The 24629-nt window shown below is 44.7% G+C and overlaps 1 protein-coding gene and 1 pseudogene across 2 annotated transcripts in view; both read right to left on the bottom strand.

Annotated features, from left to right (window-relative positions):
* The window catches only part of MEN1 (menin 1), a 553703-nt gene that overhangs the window by 63646 nt on the left and 465428 nt on the right, over nt 1–24629 (bottom strand). The window contains exons 8-9 of the mRNA XM_082269638.1: nt 14059–14164; nt 13828–13980 (exon numbers count right to left, since the gene is read on the bottom strand). Coding sequence (XP_082125764.1) covers nt 13828–13980; nt 14059–14164 — 259 coding nt within the window. The remainder of the gene's footprint in view (nt 1–13827; nt 13981–14058; nt 14165–24629) is intronic.
* On the bottom strand, nt 3913–4787 carry LOC309565530 (annotated as a pseudogene). Its single transcript has one exon. The product of its transcript is annotated as an uncharacterized misc_RNA (transcript).

Genomic DNA, 24629 nt, shown 5'->3' with positions numbered 1-24629 from the left:
ACTCGGACAGAACACCCCTTGAGATTGTCTGTCCAGTGGAGCAGGCTCAACTTGATTGCTCTAAGTTCCAGAACGTTGACTCTTCCACTGTCCCGGTCCCTTGAACATTCAGGGTGCCCAGCACTCCCCCCCCCCCCCAAAACCAGTCAGACAGGCATCCGTCGTCACCACCGTTCTTCCTTCCAGTATTCTGGATTTCCCGTGAAGAAGATTCGGAGAGCTGAGCCACCAATTCAGGGAGCCATTGGATCTCTGACTCAAACTAATCAGACAATCCAGGGATAGAGGATCCTTGTCCCATTTGACAAGGATCTGCTGTTGCAAAAGTCTTGTGTGGGCCTTAGCATATGGTACGGCCTCAAAGGAGGACACCAGCAGGCCCAGCACCTGCATAGATAACCTGAGAGACACCAGGTCGCAAGCCAGCAGCAACAAAATCGCTTCCCTTAACTTCTGTAACTTCACAGGAGGTAGAAATACCTTTGCCAAAGCTGAATCTAGGATCATCCCTAGATATTCCAGTCTAGTTGTTGGAACCAGGGCAGATTTCTGAAGGTTGAGATTCCAACCGAACTTCAGGTTCAGAGTGTGAATGGTCACCTCCAAATCCCGTTCCAATGTCACAGACGAGTCTGCTCGGAGAAGATCGTCCAGGTATCCCAGAATCGCTATTCTTCTCCGTCGTAGCAGAGCCAGGATAGGGACCAACACCTTGGTGAAGACCCTTGGAGCAGAGGCGAGACCAAACGGTAACCCCACAAATTGAGAATAGTCCTTGCCCACTGCGAAGCGGAGGAATCGTTGATGACCCTGGCAAATAGGCATCCTTGATATCGATTAAAGCCAGCAGGTCCCCCCGATGCAAGAACGCCATCACTGACCGCAGGGACTCCATGCAAAATTTCTGGATGCGCACTAAGCGGTTCAGAGTTTTGGGGTCCAAGATTGGAAGCAATTTGCCCTCCTTCCGTGGAACGGTAAACAGGTTTGAATAGAACCCTCAAAAGTGTTCCTGATGAGGAACTGGTACAATCATGCCTTGTGACAGCATATCCTTTATGCAGCCCCGCAAGGTGGTCTGGGGACAACTGAAGATTGGAGGGAAAAAATCTGTCTGGCGGACGGGAACGAAACTATCTTGTACCTGGACTGAATTACCTTGTGGACCCACCTGTTTCGTGCAACAGTGAGGTCCAAGGATCCGGGAAGAAACGGAGACGTCCCCCCACCACTGAAGTGGGTGGGGGCGCCCCTTCAGGCAGAAGGGGTCTGCTTGGAGGTGCTGGGGGCAGAGGATTTCGGCTTACCAGCCCACCGTTTACCGGATCCTTTTCCGCCTGAAGTCTGTTTGGTTTTCTGCAACACGGTCGCACGAAATAAACACTTCTGGGCTGTAAAGAAAGGACCTCACTTACGCAAGGGAGACTTACCCTTAGTCGAGTGAGGAAGCAGTGTGCTCTTTCCCCCAGTGACCGTCATTATTAAGTCATCCAAAGAGGAACCAAAAAGGCGATCACCCTGAAAAGGAAGATCTTCCAAAAGCTTCTTAGAAGCCTGGTCAGCCGACCAGTACTTTAGCAAGATCTCACGTCTGATGAGCACACTTACCACTGACGCTGTGGTCGCGAGCGGAAGACTGTCCAGGTTAGCATCGCATACTAATTGCAGTCTGTGATAATTGGTCAGCGAGTCCAGGGCAGATGACGATAACAGGGTTACCGTCAGTGCCTCTCTCAGAGACTTTACCCATTCAAACATAGTCTGAGAGACTAGAATGGTAGTCAGGGCAGGCCTGAGAATAGATCCCACTACCGTATACAGGTGTTGGGATAAGACCTCAATATGTCTGTCAACCGGATCAGGGAAAGATGAGGATTCTTACATAGTTACATAGTAGTTGAGGTTGAATAAAGACAATAGTCCATCCAGTTCAACCTGTGTAGGTGCGCATGGCCGTAATCATCTCTCATTCCCCTAATGTTCTGATCCTTGAGATGTACGTCCAAGAGTCTTGAAAGTAGCCATACTTCCCGCAGAAACTACCTCTTGTGGTAGAGAATTCTAGTAGCCCTAACAGTTAAGAATCCCCTGCGTTGCCTGAGGTCAAAACGCTTCTCCTCTAATCGCATTGTATGTCCTCGAGTCCTCATGCAATCCTTGCGATTGAATAGCTTTCAGAGAACTGGCGACCAGAACTGGACAGAATACTCCAGATGCGGTCGGACCAGAGTTTTATATAGTGGTAGGATTATAGTTTATTCAGTGGCGGCTGGTGTTCAAAATTTTTTGGGGGGCAAACAGAAAAATGTAATAGGCATTGCTTCGTAGCAAAAAATGCGGTAAAAAATTGCGTGACTTTGAGGACTCAATGGTGCCTCATTGCAGGATACCTGAACTCCAACATTCCTCCCAGCTCCAGCTTAACACCACTGAATCACACAGCCCTGCCTTTTATATAGTACTTTAGAAGTTGGTGCTGGGCCAAAACCCAGTATAAAGTATTATACTGAGGTCTGAGAAAACTAGAGGACATATAGTTAGCCAAGAAAAACTGTAAAAATCACCCCCTAAACTACCACCTCATCGTTAACTACCTTATAAGAGGCTGAACTGTTCTACACCCGGTGACCGAGTCTTGCACTGCCTGTGCCAGCACCATTAACCACTTAAGCCCTGGAAGATTTTACACCCTTCCTGACCAGGGGGTATTTTGCGATTCGGCACTGCGTGACTTTAACGGACAATTGCGCGGTCGTGCGACGCTGTATCTAAACGAATTTGGCGTCCTTTTTTTCCCACAAACAGAGCTTTCTTTTGGTGGTATTTGATCACCTGTGCGATTTTTTGATCACGCGCTATAAACAAAAAAAGAGCATAAATTTTGCAAAAATAGCAATATTTTTCACATTTTTTTATATGAAATTCCTCCCAAAAAAAAATGTAAAAATCTAAATCTTTTAACATTTTCGGCCAATTTGTTTTATGCTACCTATGTTTGGTAAAAAAAAAAAAAATCGCAAAAAGCGTATTTTGATTGGTTTGCGCAAAAGTTATCGCGTTTACTAACAAAGGGAAAGATTTTTGTCATTTTTGTTTTTTTTTTTTACCGCGTAATGGCGGCGATCTGCGATTTTTTTTGCGGTACTGCGACATTGCGGCGGACAGATCGGACCCTTGACTGACATTTTTGCCATTTTTGGGGTTACCAGTGACATTTCTACAGTAATCAGTGCTATACATGTGCACTGTTACTGTAAAAATACACTGGCAGTGAAGGGGTTAACTTTTATTGAAAGGGAGGGGCTATGTGTGTCCCTAGGGGCGTGCTTTCTACTGTGATTGGCTGTGGCTTCAGATGTATGAAGAGTGATCAACGGTTCTACATAGTAGAACCGTATGATCATCCTTCATACACAGGGGAGAATGACAGGCAGCTTGTTTACACAAGCCGCCTGACTTTCTCCCTCTCCCCCGCCGATCGCAGAGTGACCGGCGGACATCGGGTCCGCCGGTCACACGCGCGGGGGGGGGGGTCCGTGACCACGCGGGAGCGCGCCTCCGGCGGCGCGCGCTCACTCCCTAGACCCTCACAAGCTAGTGACGTAGCCCTACGTCACTTTGCCTGTGAGGGGCTGACCGCCGACGTAGATAGTCGTGCGGCGGTCGGCAAGTGGTTAAGGGCCTGTACTCATTTAGTAATAAGTAATAGTTTAGTTAAGTCCGATTCAGATTCTGCATACAGGATACATCAGGTATATGCAAGGGGGGGGGGGGGGGAACATTTACATTTAATGTCATTCTAAGGCTCCAGGGTGGACTTATATTGGTCGGTCCCCAGAGTCCCCCCAATACTACATATCTACTTGGAACATAGACTATAAACATGGATGGTGATACAATGTACACCGCATACTAGACATAGAGAGTGACTGCACAGCATGCATACAGGGTGGTGAGAGCAGAGGAGGGCATTGAAGTTTTGGGGATGCTAAGGCAAGGACAAAAAGTTGATGAGTCTAGAACTCTCACCTGACCAAACACCAAGCTCAGAATTGGGTGCAGCTCCACAAACAGGGGCTCCGAGTCTGGATCAGGGTCACTGTCATTGCTCTTGGCCGGAGGAAGGTCACTGACTTTGGTTGGCTGGGTGGAAGCTCCTTCTGAAATCTTTTCAGCCTCTTTCTTCTTGGTTCTCTGTTAACTTGTAGTCTCTGGCTGTTCCTTAGGATTGGGAGACACCAGCCTGGGACTAGGTGTGAGTTCCCTAGGACTGGGCGGGTAAGTCCCTGGGACTGGAAGATTGCTGCCTAGGACTGTGTGAATGGTGCCTGGGACTGGGAGACTGCTGCTTGGAACTGGGAGTCTGCCTATGTGGAGTCATGTGCTGGTGACTAGGATTAGGGTGGTGAGTGGGGGGTCTGTGGATGATGGCTTTGATAATTAGGATGGTGCTGAGTAAGACTATGGTGGTCAGCAGATGGACTGCTGGAGTGATAGTACCTGGAAGGGTACTGGGAATAAATGGAAGGGTACTTCCGGATTAGCGGGGTACTGGACATATTGCGGGCTGCTGGGGTGTCTAGGCTTTCGCGCCCCCTCCTGCGGAGGGAGTCTTCTCATTGTTGGGGGCTTTCGGTCGTCCGTGGCGATTGCTGTCTTAGTCCCCCAGCAAGTTCACTCTCCCTGGGGTGGCATAGAGGCCTCCTGAAGCTTGAATCAGTCTCATGGGGCAGCTGGTATCTGTGATGAACTCTCTTGTTCTCCCCAGTGCTGGCGCTGTCATTCATTGCTCTGGATCCTGCTCAGTCCTGCCATAGGATGCTCAGCAGCACACGCAGAGCCGAGGCAAAGACATCTTCTACCAGCCACGTCTGTTCAGTAACAGCGCGCCAGTGACAGCTCCAGCACACAGCTTGAATGAGAGGGAGGAGGGAGCTGGAGAGGGAAGGGAGGAGCGGATCAGAAGGTGGAGCGGAGTGACGCCCGGCCCAAGCACCGCCCCTATGATGTCAGACATCCTGATTGGTCCAGGCTGGACCAATCAAAGGACGGAAATCGGGAGTGGGAGTGCTCGGGGCGCATCGCTCTGCGCCCCGAGGACACTCTAAAAGGCAGCCAATCACCTTACAAGAAAAGAGGCACATGATGCCAAAGCCCCCACCCCTCCCATAGCCAGCAATGTGTCTGGCGCCCCGCTGCCATATTAAAGGAAAGAAACACTTTTTTTATGCTGATTTTACGGTGACTAGCTATAGGGGGGCGGCGCCCCTGTGCCCCTTATTGACCAGCCGCCACTGGTTTATCTCTGGAATACATCCCTTTCTTTATGCATGCTAATATTCTGACAGCTTTGGCAGCTGCCACTTGACATTGCATGCTATTGCCTAGTCTATCTTAACATAGTTACATAGTTTGTGAGGTCAGTCCATCCAGTTCAACCTATGTGTGTGTGTTTGCTGTTAACCGTATATTGTATACCCCTGTATGTTGTGGACTTTAAGGTGCCCATCTAATAGTTTTTTGAAACTATTGATGCTTCCTGCTGATACGACTGCTTGTAGAAGAGAATTCCACATTCTTACTGCTCTGACAGTAAAGAACCACCTACGTATTTTAAGGTTAAACCGTTTTTCCTCAAGTTTTAGTGAGTTAGTCAATCGCAGTATTTGCGGATGATACTAAACTAAGCATGCCAATATCTTCTATGCAAGATGTGGAAAACTTACAAGCGGATCTGAGCAAAATAATGGGGTGGGCAACTACATGGCAGATGAGGTTTAATGTTGAAAAATGTAAAGTAATGCACCTGGGCATCAGAATTACAAAAGCAAGCTACTCACTGGGGGGGGGGGGGGGGGGGGGACCTCTGGGTGAATCTAAGATGGAAAAGGACTTGGGGGTACTGGTAGACAACAGGCTTGGAAGTGGCATGCAATGCCAAGCCGCTGCAAGCAAAGCCAACAGAATACTGGGATGTATAAAAAAGGGGATTCACTCCAGAAATAAAGAGATTATTCTCCAACTCTACAAGACTCTGGTCCAGCCACATCTGGAGTATGCTGTCCAGTTCTTGGCACCGGTCCTCAGGAAGGACGTGCTGGAACTGGAAAGAGTCCAGAGAAGGGCAACAAACAAAAATAATTAGGGGAATGGAGGACATCAGCTATGAGGAAAGACTACAAGCACTGAACTTATTCTCTCTGGAGAAGAGACGATTAAGGGGGGATATGATATCAATGTACAAATACTGTACTGGCGACACTAGCATAAGGAACAAACTATTCAGAGAAAGGGAATACAATAAGACACGTGGCCACTCACTAAAACTAGAGGAAAGGCGGTTTAACCTTAAAGTACGTAGGGGGTTCTTTACTGTTAGAGCAGTAAGGATGTGGAATTCTCTTCCACAAACAGTCGTATCAGCAGGGAGCATCGTTAGTTTAAAAAAACTATTAGATGGGCACCGTAAAGATCCCAACATACAGGGGTATACAATGTACGGTTAACAGCAAACACACACACACATCATAGGTTGAACTGCATGGACTGATGCCTTTTTTTTAAATCCACTAACTATGTAACTATGTAAAATTGTCCTGCAAAACATTTAGGACTGCCGAGCCTTGGCTGAGTGCGCGGTTCCTTCTGCCCAGTTTATATCTGGATAATTAAAGTTCCCCATTATAATGACATTACCCATCCTTGCTGCCAATCCTATCTGTAAAAGGAGGTCCGCCTCCCCCTCCTCCCTCTGGTTGGGGGGGCCTATAGCATATGCGCAGTATTACCTTCCCCATAGTGCCTTCCCTTTTAAGTTCAACCCATAGGTATTCTGCCTCGTCCATAGCTCCATTATTAATATCATCCCTCATATTTACCTGTACACTGTTCTTAATATACAGACATACCCCTCCCCCTTTTTTTACCTTCTCTATCTCTGTGATAAAGGGAATACCCCTGAATGGTCGCCATCCAGTCATGAGAGCTGTCAAACCAAGTCTCTGTTATCCCCAAAAAATCTAAGTCCTCCTCAAACATCAGCAGCTCCAGCTCTCCCATCTTGTTGGCCAGGCTTCTGGCATTGGTATACAAACCTCTTAATTTTGAACCGGTTACATATATCCTCATTTGATGGTTTTAGGCTGCTCTTGTGATTTTTTCCCCATACCCACCCTGGGTTTAGGAGCTCTGAACACCCTACCGCTAATGTCCCCATTTATGCCCTCTGAATCTTGCTTTCCACTGGCTAATTCTTTATCTGTACCCTCCCCCCCATCACCTAGTTTAAAAGCCCCTCTAACATTATGGCCATCTTCACACCCAGTACGGCTGCACCCTCCCCTACCAAAGAGCCGATGGTCTACCAAGACTCCCAGATCTTTCTCCATTTTTGATTCCCCCAAAGGTTCCCTCCCAAAAGTGTATTGTGCTTTTATGTTTTTAGTCCCTAAGTGCAAAACCTTACACTTCTCCACATTAAACCTCATTTGCCATGTCGTTGCCCACTCTGTTATTTTGCTCAGGTAATCCTGTAGGATATCTGCCTCATGCTGTGCAGTTATTGCCCTGCCCAATTTTGTATCATCTGCAAAAACTGATATAGAACTACTGATCCCGTCCTTAATGCTGTTTATGAATAAATTGAACAGGGTCGTTCCCAGGACTGAGCCTTGGGGGACCCCACTTACCACCCCAGACCAGTCTGAGTATGCGCTATTTATTACCACCCTTTGGACACGCCCTTTTAGCCAGTTCCGTATCCAAGAGCAAACCTTGTGGTCGATGCCTGCAGACCTTTTTTTACAAATTAAGCGCTTGTGGGGAACTGTATCAAACGCCTTAGCGAAATCCAGGTACACCACATCCACTGGTCTCCCCCATCTAGCCCACCTCCTCGTAGAATGTTAAGAGATTGGTATGACAAGAACGCCCTTTAGTAAACCCGTGCTGATTACTGCTGATGATGATGTTGTCTTTAGCAAACTCTACGATATAGTCCCTTATCATCCCCTCCAGAAGTTTACATACCATCGATGTCAGACTGACCAGCCTATAATTTCCCGGGACATGCCTCTGCCCTGTCAGCAAAGATCAGGAACAGTGGTCTAGATATAGTTTTACTAAGTTCTTTGAGTACTGTCGGATGTACGCCATCCGGGCCTGGTGATTCTTTGTGTTATTTTTATCCAGCCTTTCCCTGATTTCACACTCTGTTAGCCATAGCAGCAAGTCCTGTGAATTACTGCTAACCATACAGTCATGGTCAGTGTACCCCTCCTTTTCCTGTGTAAATACTGAGGAGAAAATAGCATTAAGCACAGTTGCCTTTTCAGTGTCCTCTGTAACCATCCTCCCCTCATCGTTAATTATGTGTGCAACATGCTCTTTTAGCCAGTTCCATATCCAAAAGCAAACCCTGCTGTCAATACCTGCAGACCTTATTTTATAAATTAAGCGCTTATGGGGAACTGTATCAAACGCCTTAGCGAAATCTAGGTACACCACATCCACTGGTCTGCCCCTATCTAGCTCACAGCTCACCTCCTCGTAGAATGCTAATAGATTGGTTTGACAAGAACGCCCATTTGTAAACCCGTGCTGGTTATTACTGATGATGCTGTTGTCATTAGCAAACTCTACGATATAGTCCCTTATCATCCCCTCCAGAAGTTTACATACTATCGATGTCAAACTGACAGGCCTATAATTTACCGGGACATGCCTCTGACCCTTTTTGAATATCGGAATCACGTTAGCTTTCCTCCAATCTCCTGGTACATCTCCTGTCCTAATACTGTCCGCAAAGATCAGGAACAGTGGTCTGGATATAACCTTACTGAGTTCCTTGAGTACTCTCGGATGTACGCCATCCGGGCCTGGTGATTTGTTTGTGTTAAGTTTATCCAGCCTTTCCCTGATTTTACCCTCCGTTAGCCATAGTGGCAAGTCCTGTGTACTACTACTAACCAAACAGTCATGGTCAGTGTACCCCTCTGTTTCCTGTGTAAATACTGACGAGAAAAAAGCATTCAGCACGGTTGCTTTTTCAGTGTCCTCTGTAACCATCCCCCCATCATCGCTAATTATGTGTGCAATATGCTCTGCCCTTGTTTTTTTGCTGTTTATATATTTAAAGAATTTCTTAGGGTTCTTTTTACTATCCTCCGCTATTTGTCTCTCAAAGTTGATTTTAGCCATTTTGATTTCGTATTTACGTTTCTTATTTGCCTCCTTGTATTGCTGGAAAGCCGATAATGTGCCCTCTATTTTATATTTCTTGAAGGCCATTTCTTTTTCCCCTAATAAGTTTAACATTACGGTTTAGCCAGCCAGGTTTGGCTTTGTCTCTTCTAAATTTATTTCCCATAGGAATGCACTGCGAGATGCATTTGTTTAATATGTTCCTAAAGCATTCCCATTTTCCTCTGTGGTCAGTGTTCCTAGGGTTTGGTCCCAGTTTACTCTTTACATCATTGAGCACAATTTGGGAAAGTTTACCCTTATGAAGTTTAGAGTTCTTATGTTCCCCTCTTGCCTTGTTATATTGTTATTTATGCAAAATGTGATCATCCTGTGTTCGCTAGAGCCCAGGTTGTCCTGGACTCCTACCTCCGAGATTAGGTCTGGGTCATTAGTGATCAATAGATCCAGCACTGCATTATCTCTAGTAGGAGAATCCACCAACTGAGACATGTAGTTGTCCTGTACGGTTTCCATGAAGAGACAGGCCTTCTGTGTGTAGTCCCCTCTTCCCAGTCAATGTCGGGATAATTGAAGTCCCCTAATATGATGACTGATCCCAGCTTTGCCGCTTTACCCAACAGTGATATAAATTCCAGCTCCACCTCCTCCCTTTGGTTGGGTGGCCTTTAACAAACCCCCACAATTACTTTTCCCTTTACTTCTTCCCTATGGAGTTCTACCCACATGGATTCTAACTCCGTAATCATCCCTTCCATAATATCATTCCTCTCTATCACCCTTACATATTACCTTCTTGACATAGACATACCCCTCCCCCTCTTTTTCCTACCCTGTCCTTCCGGTACACAAAATACCCTTGGATATTGTACCATCCCCATTAAGGTGCAGCCCATCCTTACTAAAGAGCCGATAGCCGACTGAGAAGTCAGCCCAGTTCTCCAGGAACCCAAACCCCTCCTTCCTACACCAGTTCCTCAGCCACTTGTTAAGTTCCCTAATCTCCTTCTGCCTCTCCTCTGTGGCTCAAGGTACCGGCAGTATTTCAGAGAAAACCACCTTGGAGGTCCAATTTCTCAATCTATTCCCCAAGTCCCTAAAATCGTTCTTTAGGATCCTCCACCTTCCTCTTACTTGGTCATTGGTGCCCACATGTACCATGACCGCTGGGTCATCCCCAGCCCCGCCCAATAATCTGTCTACCCGATCCGCGATGTGCCGAACTCGAGCGCCCAGTAAACAACATACTGTTCGGCTACCACGATCGTTTTGACAGATTGCCCTCTCTGTTCTCTTGATAATGGAGTCCCCCACTACCACAACCTGTCTAACCTTCCCTGAGTCTCGGCCCCCCTCTTTCCTGGAGCCGCCGCTCCCCTGGCAGCTGGGGAAGGGCCCATGCTCCAACACTGATACCCCTGACTGGATATCCCCATCAATATGCAACTTGGCATATGTGTTGGGGTGTTCCAACTCAGGACTGGCCTCCCTGGCACTCTTCCCTCTACCCTTCCTAACGGTCATCCAACTGCCTACCTTTGATGCCTGCGTCTCCTCTTCTCCTCCCTCCTCTATGCTGGCCCCTGCCAGCACCTGATGAATAATTTCCAAGCTCCTTTCCAGGTTGTTGATGCTATGCAGTGTTGCCACTTTGTTCTCTAGATCCAGGATCTGAGCTTCCAGAGAAACAAGTCGCTCACATCTTGCACAGCAGTATTCGCCCTCGATTGGTTCATTAAGGAACGCATACATGCAGCAAGAAGTGCACTGAGTGGCATCCCCAATCCTGTCAGACATTATTACCCACTACTTGATGGGGATAATTAGTAATGAACTGCTATTTCTTACCTACTCTACCTCCATCTCCCCTGGTACTAACCCTAAGGTACTCACCAGTCGCTAAGATACTCACAGTCGCTAAGATACTCACCAGTCCTCCCAGGTACTCACCAGTCACAAGGTATCCCCTGCCAGACGGTTACTCCCAGGCGAACGCTATTTGGTCGTAAGAAAGTCACACGCTACTCAGTCTCAAGAAAGTCACTCAGTTGCAGATCACAGTCGGTCACAGATTGCACTCAGTCGCTGGCCGCAGTCAGTCGCAGGCCGCCATCAGTCGCTAAAGGTCACTCCAAGCCCCTTACTCCAAGCGGCTTACTCCCAGATGCTAGAGGTTACTCCCAGTCGCTTACTCTAATCGCAAAAGGTTATTCCCAGTTGCTTACTCCCAGTCGCTAAGGTATTCCCCGGCATTTAGTTACCCTGCAGCAGTTAATCGCAATACACAGCAGTACTCAGGCACTCGAAACACACAACAGTACTCAGTTACCCCCAATACTAAGACACAGTACTCAGCAGTACTCAGATACCCACAATACCCAGCAGTACTCAGTACTGAACACCGGTAAAACCGTGGCCTTGGGAATACGGCATATCTGGGGGTCCACCTCTGGGCGGGGACCATCTATTTGCGTAAGATCTCTTCCTCAAACGGGTAGCGTCTAGCCAAACATTTGGGAACTGCAAGCGTGCGATTAGGTCGCCGCCATTGTTCCTCCACTAAGGCGGACAAGACTTCGGGACAAGGGAAAATCTTGGCCGGTTTCTTTGCCCTGAGGGATCCAAAGGATTCCGAGGCTCCTTGCGATTTAGAAATTGCATCCGTGATTTTTAGGGTGTCCCTCACTGAGGATATCAAAGCATCTACCAGCGCCTTTTCCTGTGCCAAGGCGGGTGTGGAAACACCTTCTTCTGCATCAGAAAAGTCTGAATGCGGGGGGACGCATTCATGATTCTGAATGCATATCAGCCTCAGAATCTGGGGTCTGAGATGAGACAGGTGAGGCCCGAGGGCGTTTCTTAGTAAATGCTGCTGCAATAACTGCACAAACCTATGCTGAGCAGCAAAGGTTTGTGCAGCCTATTGCATTAGGGTGTGCACCCCAAAGCTCAAACATTTGTGTTTGTGTGTGTATATATGTTCTCTGGGGCCGTGCACATACCCAACCCGCCCACTCAAACATTTTGCAGTACTAGAAGAAAGCAAGGAGGAGGCAGGGTCCATCTTGGGGCTGTTCCTGAAGTCCTCCTGAGAGCTGAAGGTGCCTAAAACTGCTAGGGGAGAAGGTTTTTATCTATATCCGTGTTGGAGTTGAGATCTGGTGTTTCCATATTCGTTGCTGATCCATATGGAGTCCATTGAGGTCGGTACATCCAGCTGGGACATCCTATAAATATTCCCATAAGCCTGTATGACCCATATGCTATATGGTATCTGGGTCCCATCCATCTGGTGAGTGCAATCCACTTATCTTTACTGGTGTTGGGATTTGCTGCACATTAAGATCACGTTATCCTTTGTTGGACTTACCTCATCACAATATTCACTTGGGATTTTTTGATGGACTTTTTTTGCTAATCTTTGATTGGACTTTTATGTATTATTTGTTTATACAGATTCATTAGTATTAGAACTGCACATTTCTTTCCGTTTTCATCTTTAGAAGAGGCTTCCTTCTGCGACGACAGCCAAGCAGACCAATTTGATGCAGTGTGCGGCATATGGTCTGAGCACTGACAGGCTGACCCCCCAACCCTTCAACCTCTGCAGCAATGTTGGCAGCACTCATATGTATTTCCCAAAGACAATCTTTGGATATGATGCTGAGCACGTGCACTCAATTTCTTTGGTCAATAATGGCTAGGCCTGTTCTGAGTGAAACCTGTCCTGGTAAACCGCTGTATGATCTTTGCCACTGTGCTGCATCTGTGTTTCAGGGTCTTGGCAATCTTCTTATAGCCTAGGCCATCTTTATGTAGAGCAACAATTCTTTTTTTTCAGATCCTCAGAGTTCTTTGCCATGAGGTGCCATGTTGAACTTCCAGTGACCAGTATGAGAGAGAGAGTGATAACACCAAATTTAACACACCTGCTCCCCATTCACACCGGAGACCTTGTAACACTAACAATTCACATGACACCGGGGAGATAAAATGGCTAATTAGGCCCAATTTGAACATTTTGACTTAGGGGCGTACTCACTTTTGTTGCCAGCGGTTTAGACATTAATGGCTGTGTGTTATTTTGATGGGACACAAAATGTACACTGTTATACAAGCTGTGGTGACCTGGGGTTCCCCAAAGAATTAATTTGCATGATTTTCTCTAACTTCCTATTGGTTATGGGACAGGATGTAAAGGGATATCTCCTCAATTAGACACAAATGGCAGAAATAAATCGGACATGGATTATAACCCTTTCTTACTCTATAGTATCCAAAATGAAAAAAAAAAAAAAAAAAAGTTTTGCCAAAAGTTCTACTTTAAAGTTAGCCAACAAAGAGTATCATGAAAAATGCCAAATGTTATGCATTAGTTCAAATAAAGCAAAAATTTTGAAATACAGTGCACTTTAAAAAAATCATGACCTAAATATTATTCATTTGTTTTTAACATTAGAAAGTATAATTTCTGGTATGAATAACTTTTTTTGGGAAGTGTTGTTTTGGACAGTGATCAACACTGTCACAATAGGCTGAATGTCATGGATTCCTGTAAGTTGTAAAATTTGTTAGCTAGCTATGCCACATAAAATGTGCTCTTAACATTTTTTTATTTTTCCTTACCTGTGCATCAAATCTACCAAGTGACTGCACAAGGAAAGTTGCCCAGCCCACGTGCAGCACAGGCGTTGGGCTGTTTTCTTCCCACTTACAGATTCCATCATAAAAGCGCAGGAGGTTTGCAAAGCAAGATGGATCCTGAAGAGCAGAACCAGCCTAAAAGAAAAAAAACAGAAGATGATAAACTTGCTGCTCCTAATAAACATAGTTTTAGTAAACACATAGCCCACTTACCTGATTGTTGGACGCTGCTTCTTCTTTTAATAAATTAGGTATTAGGTCATTGGCAATATCAAAAAGATCTTTGTAGATTTCTTCATCCTCACGACAATAATTATACCTAGGAAACAACATGTTACAGTTTTTCAACTTCTGGCAGTAATTAGTAAAAATATATAAATAAAATAAAAAAGGGATACATTTATTGATAAAGGCAGTTACTAATGGAAGACATCAAATTTTGACCTACCATAAAATTAATTTCATGGATTAGGTTATAGTACATGGGAACTGGAACAGGTGCATCCGAGCTACTACCTCCTGTGTAATGTCTGGTGAGCCCCAAACACATAGCACCCAGCCTGTGAGGTCTCTGTAAACCTCAATGTAATCAATAAAAAAAAAAGGAGAAAGGCTGGTGCTATGAATGTCAGATAATACATCGTTTTATTGTAGCATGTGAATAACAGTCAAATAATAAAGCAATGCATTTTGGCCATCAGGCCTACTCATGGCTAACACATAAGTGACACAAAACAGCTTAAATAGTGTAGACTAAATCACATGGTTAACCCCAAGGGTCACACAACCCAAAAAAGGGGTGGTGGCAAATATCAAAACACACAAAAGAAAACCACTATAAGCATACAGTTTGACTGAATGTATATAAAACATGTAACCCAAAGATAAAAAGGAACAGCATTAAATATACTGAAAAAGTATACTGAAAAAGTATATACCTCCAGATGTCCGTTTCTATTAAAATTTATTTTGTGTTTGTTGGATGGTCAGCCCGGCCTCTACTTATTAAAAAGTTTGTTGTTTGTGCGATACCACATAACCCATTTATTATGTATCTATTCAATATTGGTTATATGCACTTGCTTTGGGTTTATTCATTATTTTATTATATTAGTGTTGTAGACCCCCTTGGCAGGCATTTGTTTTTTCACATTGATACTTTGGAACTGAGCAGCGCAGCACTGATTCCATTTATTTACTTTTTTTCTTAGTGTGGGAACATTTTAAATGTCAGCAGCCGCATTGGCTTTTTACCGTATCCTTTTCACCAATGGAGTATAGAGAGAGCGGGGCTAAACAAATCTGTATACAGTATGTGTATACCAACCAAAATGCTTAATTATGAAGCAAAAACGGCCAAAAGACTACAGTATCTCACAAGAGTGAATACACCCCACACATTTTTGTAAATATTTTATTATATCTTTTAATGGGACAATACTGAAGAAATGGCACTTTGCTACAACCTAAAGTAGTGAGTGTACAGCTTGTATAACAGTGTAAATTTGCTGTCCCCTCAAAATAACAACACAAAGCCATTAATGTCTTCTAAAGATGATACACAAGAAAGCCCACAAACAGTTTGCTGAAGAAAAAGCAGACTAAGGACATGGATTACTAGAACCATGTCCCATGGTCTGTTGAGACCAAGATAAACCTTTTTGGTTCAGATGGTGTCAAGCGTGTGTGGCAGCAACCAGGTGAGGAGTACAAAGATTAGAGTGTCTTGCCTACAGTCAAGCATTGTGGTGGGAGTGTCATGTCTGGGGCTGCATGAGTGCTGCCGGAACTGGGGAGCTACAGTTCATTTAGGGAACCATGAATGCCAAAATGTATTGTGACATACTGAAGCAGAGCAGGATTCCCTCCATTTGGAGACTGGACCCCAGGGCAGTATTCCAACATGATAACGACCCCAAACACATCTCCAAGATGACCACTGCCTTTCTAAGAAGCTGAGTGTAAAGGTGACGTATTGGCCATGAATGTCCCCAGACCTAAACTCTACTGAGTATATGTGGAGCATCCTCAAATAAAAGGTTGAGGAGTGCAAGGTCTCCAACATCCACCAGCCCTGTGATGTTGTCATGGAGGAGTGGAAGAGGACTCCAGTGGCAACCTGTGAAGCTCTGGTGAACTCCATGCACAAGAGGGTTAAGGCATTGCTAGAAAAATAATGGTGGCCACACAAAATATTGACACCCTGGGCCCAATTTGGACATTTTCCCTTAGGGGTGTACTCCTTTTGATGCCAGCGGTTTAGACATTAACCGCTTGCCGACCGCCCACCGCAGAATACTGAGGCAGGGCGGCTTGGCTGCGCAAAATCACATAGATTTATGTATTTTTGTGGAAACGGTCTCGACTGTTTAGACACAGCAGGAGGCAGGCCGCCGGTCTCCCGCAATCGTCAGAGAAACTGACATTAGACCCGCCTGCTTATGTAAACAAAGCAGGCGAGTCTTCGGTCACACAGGCCAAGTTGAAACCCCGATCTCTCTGTGCCATCACAAACCCCCCACCCCCCACAGTGAGTAAGCACCAACAGGCATACATTAACCCCTTTGATCACCCCATTAGTGTTCTAATGTCACTGGTCCCCAAAAAGTGTAAAAAATGTCAGTTGAGGGTCCGATCTGTCCCCTGCAATGTCGCAGTCCCGCTAAAAATATCTGATTGCCGCCATTACTAATAAAAACAAAAAAAAAAATTCCAAAAATCTATCCCGTAGTTTGTAATCGCTATAACTTTTGCCCAGAACAATTAAAATACGCTTTTTTGGAATTTTTTTTAACAAAAATATGTAGCAGAACAAAAATTGGCCTAAACTGATAAAAAAAATAGATTTTTAGATTTTTTTTATTGGGAATGTTTTATAGCAGAAAGTAAAAAGTATTGTGTTTTTTTTTTTTTTTCAAAAGTGTGGCTTTTTTTTTTCTTTATAGCCAGGGTTCATACACATTTTCACCAATGAAATTCCATGACTTTTCCATGACTTTTTCATGACTTCACGTAAATATTCATGACCTAATGTTTCATGAAATGTCTATGTATACGTGTTAAATAAGAAGAAAATCTATGTCACACCCAGCATATTTTTACTAATATAAATGACAATCTTTGTAGTGTACAGTGGAATATGAAATATTTATTTAAATAACGCTTGCACAGTAACAACGTTTCATAACATAAACCCTGAGAACCACTTAGAAATGGATTAACGTAATCCACAGGAGATATAACATAAATCAAGGGGAAGCAACTAAAAAATAAAAAAGTGTCCATCAACACTGTTCTGAACATAAAGTGCCATAAATTGACCCGATAACAGTCACAAGTTAACTTAAACATTGCCAAAAAACAATCAACACCATTTAATTTTTCATTTCTGAAAGCTTCTCATCAATCTGTTTTTCAATTTTCAGCAGAGAATCTTTCTTTTCTTTTGCAGTACGGCGGAAACTGTTGGATTTGCTGATAAAGGTCAGATTGCCTGAAGATTCAGCCTTTTCAGCAAATTCATCCGCTGATTTCTCGAGAGCACAAATGTCCGCCTCCATCCTAGCCCTCTTTTTTTTCAAATCTTCCAGCTCATCTGTGAAAGCCTTCCTCTTTAAGTCAACAGCTTGTTGTTCTTTCTTTCTTTTTTCTTCATCCAGGTACCCATGGTACTTCTGCCTGGCTCCTGCAGCTGAAAGGAGCAGCTCCTTTGTGATTTCTACCTTGGTTATGCCCCCTACAGATCTGACATGGTCAACAATGAGCCTCTGAGCCACCAGAGATCTTTCCCTTTGATTCTCAACTATCAATTCTTTGTTGATTGAAAAACCTCTTTGGACGCTTGCCTGACCATGTGATAACACAAGAAGAAGCTTCACCACATTCCACACTCTGGAAAGTGATGGTTTTGTTCCCATTGTCTCATAGAGCAGGGTGTCCACTCGATCAGTTTTGGGCTCAAATTCCCTGAACTTCACCTGAAGAGCAGCCAAATCACAAAACTCTCGAAACTCCCTAAGGATATCGTCGCACACTGCCTCATTTACATGTTTAGCCTCAACAAGTATGTGCAACATCCTTCTCATTTGCGTTACGCAGAGTTCCTTACTACTTCCAGCCATGCGTCTCGGGTCAAGGCACTGCATGCTTCTCACCAACATGTGATGCACTGGAGCCTTTTTCAGCAACTTGTCCAGGAGTGTGATCAAAAATTTCTTGCAGTCCATCTTAATCTCTAGGTTTTGCCTATCTGAAATTTTTTTGGAAGACTTGAGTTGGGTCAGGGTGGTTTCTGCTGCAAACCCAATGTCAATCTTTGAACAGTCCTTGTGCAGACTGCTGTCTTGATAAGGAACATGGAGGAGCTTTAGAGTGGATGTGGCCTCTTCCAGATGCTTTTCCTTTAGAAATCGTCCCATGATGCCTATGAAAAAGTAAAATTAAGTGTTTTTTGCTAATTTACAAGCCAAATTGTAATGCACTGCAGTGTATATCATATTAATAAACATTATTAGCAAAAACAGAATTTATGTTTATCCTTACCTTTAATCAGTTTGTACATATCACCGGAGAGAAACGGCAGCATTGGTTGGTCAGACTGATACATGGTGAGGAATGGGTCGACTTCTCTTGCAATGCTGTTGAATATTCCCACTTTCACTGGGAAGAGAGGATCAGCACAGCGCATCTTCACCTCTTCAAATTACTTTATTTTTGGATTGGGTAATTTCCCTCTCTCTACCATCTCAATGTATTGTTTGACGTGTGGCCAGAGTTGTAATCCTCTTTCTGAAACATTGACATTTTCAATCCACCGGTGCTTACAAAATTTAAGCATGGGAGTTTTACAACCGGTTGCTGTCATAAAATCCTCGTGACGTGCAGGGCAATCATGGAACAGCCAATACAAGCTAGAGAGCCCGTGTTCAACTTCCCATCCGGTGGCTTTACATCCATCTCTGAACGCATTGTGCAGTATGTGCAACCCGCATGAACCAATGTTAATTAGGGACTTTCCAGCATCTTCCTGCACTTGCTTCTGGAGTATTTCGAATACTTTCCAGTTGACGTGCGGTCCATCCATTGAGGTCTGGACAAGATTCTTGATTCCGATCTCTGAGAGCAAGTTATTCATTTTTTCAGCAATGTCTTGAGCTGATGAATGGCCCATGAACTCTGAGCCGATGTATTTAGTTTTCACCTCGGAACCGTTCCACAGCCTGACATGCATGTCTAACTGTTTAGACTGTAAATAGTGATTGAGACTTTCATCAAAGAGCATAACATAGACGCTTTGCTTCGATACATCAGTCAAAGTCAGTTTCTTAAAAAAAGGAGCCAGTCCAAAAGTGCATAAATATGAGCACTTACGTTCGCCGCATGCAAAGCTGGCCGCTATCTTGCTGTCTGGGAACATAGTCTGGAAAAGCTGACCTGTGTCTTCACAAGACTTGTATGAATAGTGTGAATTAACCACCTTTAGAGCCCACAGTACCTCTGCTGTTAGAGTTTCGTTTCTGGATACAGCGTGACTCAAAATGGTCCCTTGTTTTACAGAGGATGAGGTGGAAGCACCGCTGCCGCAGCTGGGAGCCGGTGTCACTTCAGGTGCACGGGTGAAAAAGCCAGCGATCGGATTGGAAGCTGTCGAGCACGCAGCTGCAGACTGGTGCTTTGCACCTTTAGCGTGGCTAGACAGCGCTGCCTCTCCCATGTTCGAAATGTCAAATGTTTTACGACACACTGTACATTTAGCACGTCCCGGGTCCTGATCTTTCTCCAGCCACCTCTCATACTTTTCATCATGAAGCCATACATTTTTAAAGCTGCATTTCCCTGGCATTGCTGTAACTGTGAACGGACTGGTATGGATGGCACAAAATGCAGCACTTAATCTTTTTAGGCCCAAGCGACAGTCATAAGGTGCAGGCGGACTGGTATGGATGGCACAGACAGTGAGATGCACAAAATGCAGCACAGTAATCTTTTTAGGCCCAAGCGACAGTCATAAGGTGCAGGCGGACTGGTATGGATGGCACAGACAGTGAGATGCACAAAATGCAGCACAGTAATCCTTTTTAGGCCCAAGCGACAGTAATTATAAGGTGCAGGCGGACTGGTATGGATGGCACAGACAGTGAGATGCACAAAATGCAGCACAGTAATCTTTTTAGGCCCAAGCGACAGTCATAAGGTGCAGGCGGACTGGTATGGATGGCACAGACAGTGAGATGCACAAAATGCAGCACAGTAATCTTTTTAGGCCCAAGCGACAGTCATTATAAGGTGCAGGTGGACTGGTATGGACGGCACAGACAGTCAGATGCACAAAATGCAGCACAGCAATCTTTTAGGCCCAAGCGACAGTCATAAGTTGCAGGCAGACTGGTATGGATGGCACAGATCTGATGGTGCACAAATGCGGCACTTACTTTTGGGAGAAAGAACAGTGGTGCTCCTGCTTGCCCAAATAAAGCTGTTCAGGTGGCAGTGAGTCATGAAGGTGCAGCTGGACAAAATGCGGCGCTTACTATTCTTAGGCCGAACCTAACTGTTAGTAACAGTCCCATGAGGCAGAAAAGAGTTCTCACAGAAAACTAAGGCGACTCAGGATTGGATGCTTAATTATTTATTTACATTTATTTTTAACATTCCAGTAGGACTGGTACAGTAGGTGCTCGCAGTTTGCCCTACGGTCGGTCACTGGCCAGCAGCAGCCGAGGAAATGACCGTGCACCAATGACAGGCAGCGGGGAGGGCCGGGCCGCGGTTTGCCTGGATGTGAATGGCCAGCAGCAGCAAACCAATCACAGGCAGCGGAAGCGTCACTGGAGAGCGGGCCGGCCGCATGAACGTGATGACGCGGGGGTGCGGTAACTGAAATGGTTACCGCCCCCTTCCGCGTCATCATCACGTTCATGCGGCCCGCCCTCCAGTGACGCTTCCGCCGCCTGTGATTGGTTTGCTGCTGCTGGCCAGTCACATCCAGGCAAACCGCGGCCCGGCCCTCCCCGCTGCCAGCGATTGGTGCTTGGTGCATGATTACTCCTCGGCTGCTGCGGACACGGAAATCAATGTGCACAAGCATAAAATAAAATAATTATACACTTGCAATAATAAAGTTTTATCATCCGCTCCCTCCGCCGCTGCCCGCCGCTCCCCCCCCCGCTCCTCCCCAGATTTCCATGACTTTTCCAAAACATTTCTAAAATCGTACTTTTCCATGACCTTTCCAGGCCTGGAAAGTGTCATCTCCAAATTCCATAACTTTTCCAGGTTTTTAATGACCGTACGAACCCTGTATAGCACAACATCTAAAACAAAATAAGGTCTGCAGGTATTGACAGCAGGGTTTGCTCTTGGATACGGAACTGGCTAAAAGGGCGTGTCCAAAGGGTGGTAATAAACAGCGCATACTCAGACTGGTCTGAGGTAGTAAGCGGGGTCCCCCAAGGCTCAGTCCTGGGACCAACCTTGTTCAATTTATTCATAAACAGCATTGAGGTCGGGATCAGTAGTTTGATATCAGTTTTTGCAGATGACACAAAATTGGCCAGGGCAATAACAGCACAGCATGAAGCAGATATCCTACAGAATGACCTGGACAAAATAGCGGAGTGGGCAACGACATGGCAAATGAGGTTTAATGTGGAGAAGTGTAAGGTTTTGCACTTGGGGACTAAAAACATAAAATCACAATACAGGTTAGGAGGGGAACCCTTGGGGGAATCAAAAATGGAGAAAGATCTGGGAGTCTTGGTTGATGATAGATTAGGCAATAGCATGCAATGTCAAGTGGCAGCTGCCAAAGCCAGCAGAATATTAGCATGCATAAAGAAAGGGATGTATTCCAGAGATAAGACTATAATCCTTCCACTTTATAAAACTCTGGTCCGACCGCATCTGGAGTATTCTGTCCAGTTCTGGTCGCCAGTCCTCAGGAGGGATGTGTTGGAGCTGGAGAGAGTCCAGAGAAGGGCAACAACACTGATTAGGGGATTGGAGGACCTTAATTATGAAGAGCGTCTGCAATCGCTTGATTTATTCTCCCTGGAGAAGAGACGCCTGAGGGGGGACATGATAGCAATTTATAAATAGCTCAATGGGGATCTCAGCTTAGAAAAAAAGCTGTTCAGTCGAAGGGACTGCATGAGGACTCGAGGGCATACAATGCAATTAGAGGAGAAGCGTTTTAACCACAGGCAAAGTGGGGGGTTCTTTACTGTTAGGGCTACAAGATTGTGGAATTCTCTACCACAAGAGGTGGTTTCTGTGGGAAGTATGGTGGCTTTCAAAAGACTCTTAGACGTACATCTCAAGGATCAGAACATTCAGGGCTATGTAAGATGATTACAGCCACACACACCTACACAGGTTGAACTGGATGGACTATTGTCTTTATTCAACCTCGCCTACTATGTAAAAACCGCAGAGGTGATCAAATACCACCAAAAGAAAGCTCTATTTGTGGGAAGAAAAGGACATCAATTGTATTTGGGTACAGTGTTGCATGACCGCGCAATTTTTCGTTAAAATAACAAACATGGGAACATGCAGTAACTATCCATTAGGATAGTTACTGCATGCTTATTTATTCCAGGTGGTGACTTTTATTTTGGCCAAGCAGTGTATAAATATATATACACACACACACACACACACACACACACACACACACACACACACAGTGCCTTGCAAAGTATTCGGCCCCCTGGAACTTTGCGAACTTTTGCCACATTTCAGAATTTCAAACATTTCAAAATTGATGGGAAGATGGATGGAGCCAAATACAGGACCATTCTGGAAAAAAACCTGATGGAGTCTGCAAAAGACCTGAGACTGGGACGGAGATTTGTCTTCCAACAAGACAATGATCCAAAACATAAAGCAAAATCTACAATGGAATGGTTCACAAACAAACATATCCAGGTGTTAGAATGACCAAGTCAAAGTCCAGACCTGAATCCAATCAAGAATCTGTGGAAAGAACTGAAAACTGCTGTTCACAAAATGCTCTCCATCCAACCTCACTGAGCTCGAGCTGTTTTGCAAGGAGGAATGGGCAAAAATTTCAGTCTCTCGATGTGTAAAACTGATAGAGACATACCCCAAAGCGACTTACAGCTGTAATCGCAGCAAAAGGTGGCGCTACAAAGTATTACCTTAAGGGGGCTGAATAATTATGCAACGCCCAATTTTTCAGTTTTTTATTTGTAAAAAGTTTGAACTATCCAATAAATTTCGTTCCACTTCATGATTGTGTCCCACTTGTTGATTCTTCACAAAAAAATTACAGTTTTATATCTTTATGTTTGAAGCCTGAAATTAGGCAAAAGGTCGCAAAGTTCAAGGGGGCTGAATACTTTCACAAAGCACTGTATATACATACACACACACGTATGTGTGTGTGTGTATAAACATACACACACACACACACATATATATATATATAGATATATATGTATATATATATATATATTGGATGGTTACTGTTCCCAAAGAATGAGGTCAGCTGACTACCTGAATATACTGAATGACCAGGTTATTCCATCAATGGATTTTTTCTTCCCGGATGGCCAAGGCATGTTTCAAGATGACAATGCCAGGATTCATCGGGATCAAATTGTGAAGTAGTGGTTCAGGGAGCAGGATACATCATTTTTACATATGGATTGGCAGCACAGAGTCCAGACCTTAGGCCCATTAGGGATCTTTGGGATGTGCCGGGGAAGGCTTTGCACAGTGGTCCGACTCTCCCATCATCAATACAAGATCTTGGTGAAAAATGAATGCAACACTGGAGGGAAATAAATTTTGTGACATTGCAGAAGCTTATCGAAACAATGCCACAGCGAATGCATGCCGTAATCAAAGCTAAAGGCGGTTCAACGAAATATTAGAGTGTGACCATTTTTTTTTGGTGGCAACTTTTTTTTTTGGCCAGGCAGTGTATATATATATATATATATATATATATATATACACACACACATACATACATACACACATATACAACCACATATACATACACACACATACATACATACATACATACATACATACATACACACGCCGGTTCCAAATAATTATAATTATTATGCAAATTCTATTTAAGTGTCACAAAGATTAAATATTTTGTTTTTCAGTTTAACTCATGGATGGCATTGTGTCTCAGGGCTCTTTTGATCACTGAAAACAATCTCGGACACCTGTGATAATTAGATTGCCAGGTGAGCCCAATTTACGTAAGGAAAAACTACTAAAGGAGGGTGTTCCACATATTTAAGCAGAGCACCATTTTCATGCAATCTGGAGAAGAAAAAGGATCTCTCTGCTGCCGAAAAGAGTGAAATAGTTCAATGCCTTGGAGGAATGAAAACATTAGCTATTTCATGAAAACGAAAGCATGATCATCGCACTATTAAGAGATTTGTGGCTGATTCAGAGCACAGATGGGTTTGTGCAGATAAAGGCACATTGAGGAAGATTTCTGCCAGATCCATGCATCAGATCAAGAGAGCAGCTGCTAAAATACCATTACATAGCAGCAAACAGATATTTGAAGCTGCTGGTGCCTCTGGAGTCCCATGGACATCAAGGTGTAGAGTCCTCCAGAGTCTTGTAACTGTGCATAAACCTTCTATTCAGCCACCACTAACCAAAGCTCACAAGCATAAATGGCTGCATTGGGCAGAAAAATACATGAAGACTAATTTTCAAACAGTCCTGTTCAGTGATGAGTGCTGTGCAACCCTGGATGGTCCAGATGGATGTAGTGGATGGTT

The sequence above is a fragment of the Pelophylax lessonae genome (genome assembly GCF_965119305.1).
Source record: "Pelophylax lessonae genome assembly, chromosome: 10".
NCBI lineage: Eukaryota > Metazoa > Chordata > Amphibia > Anura > Ranidae > Pelophylax > Pelophylax lessonae.
The sequence above is the reverse complement of the archived record's forward strand: the minus strand, read 5'-3'. Positions and strand labels throughout refer to the sequence as shown.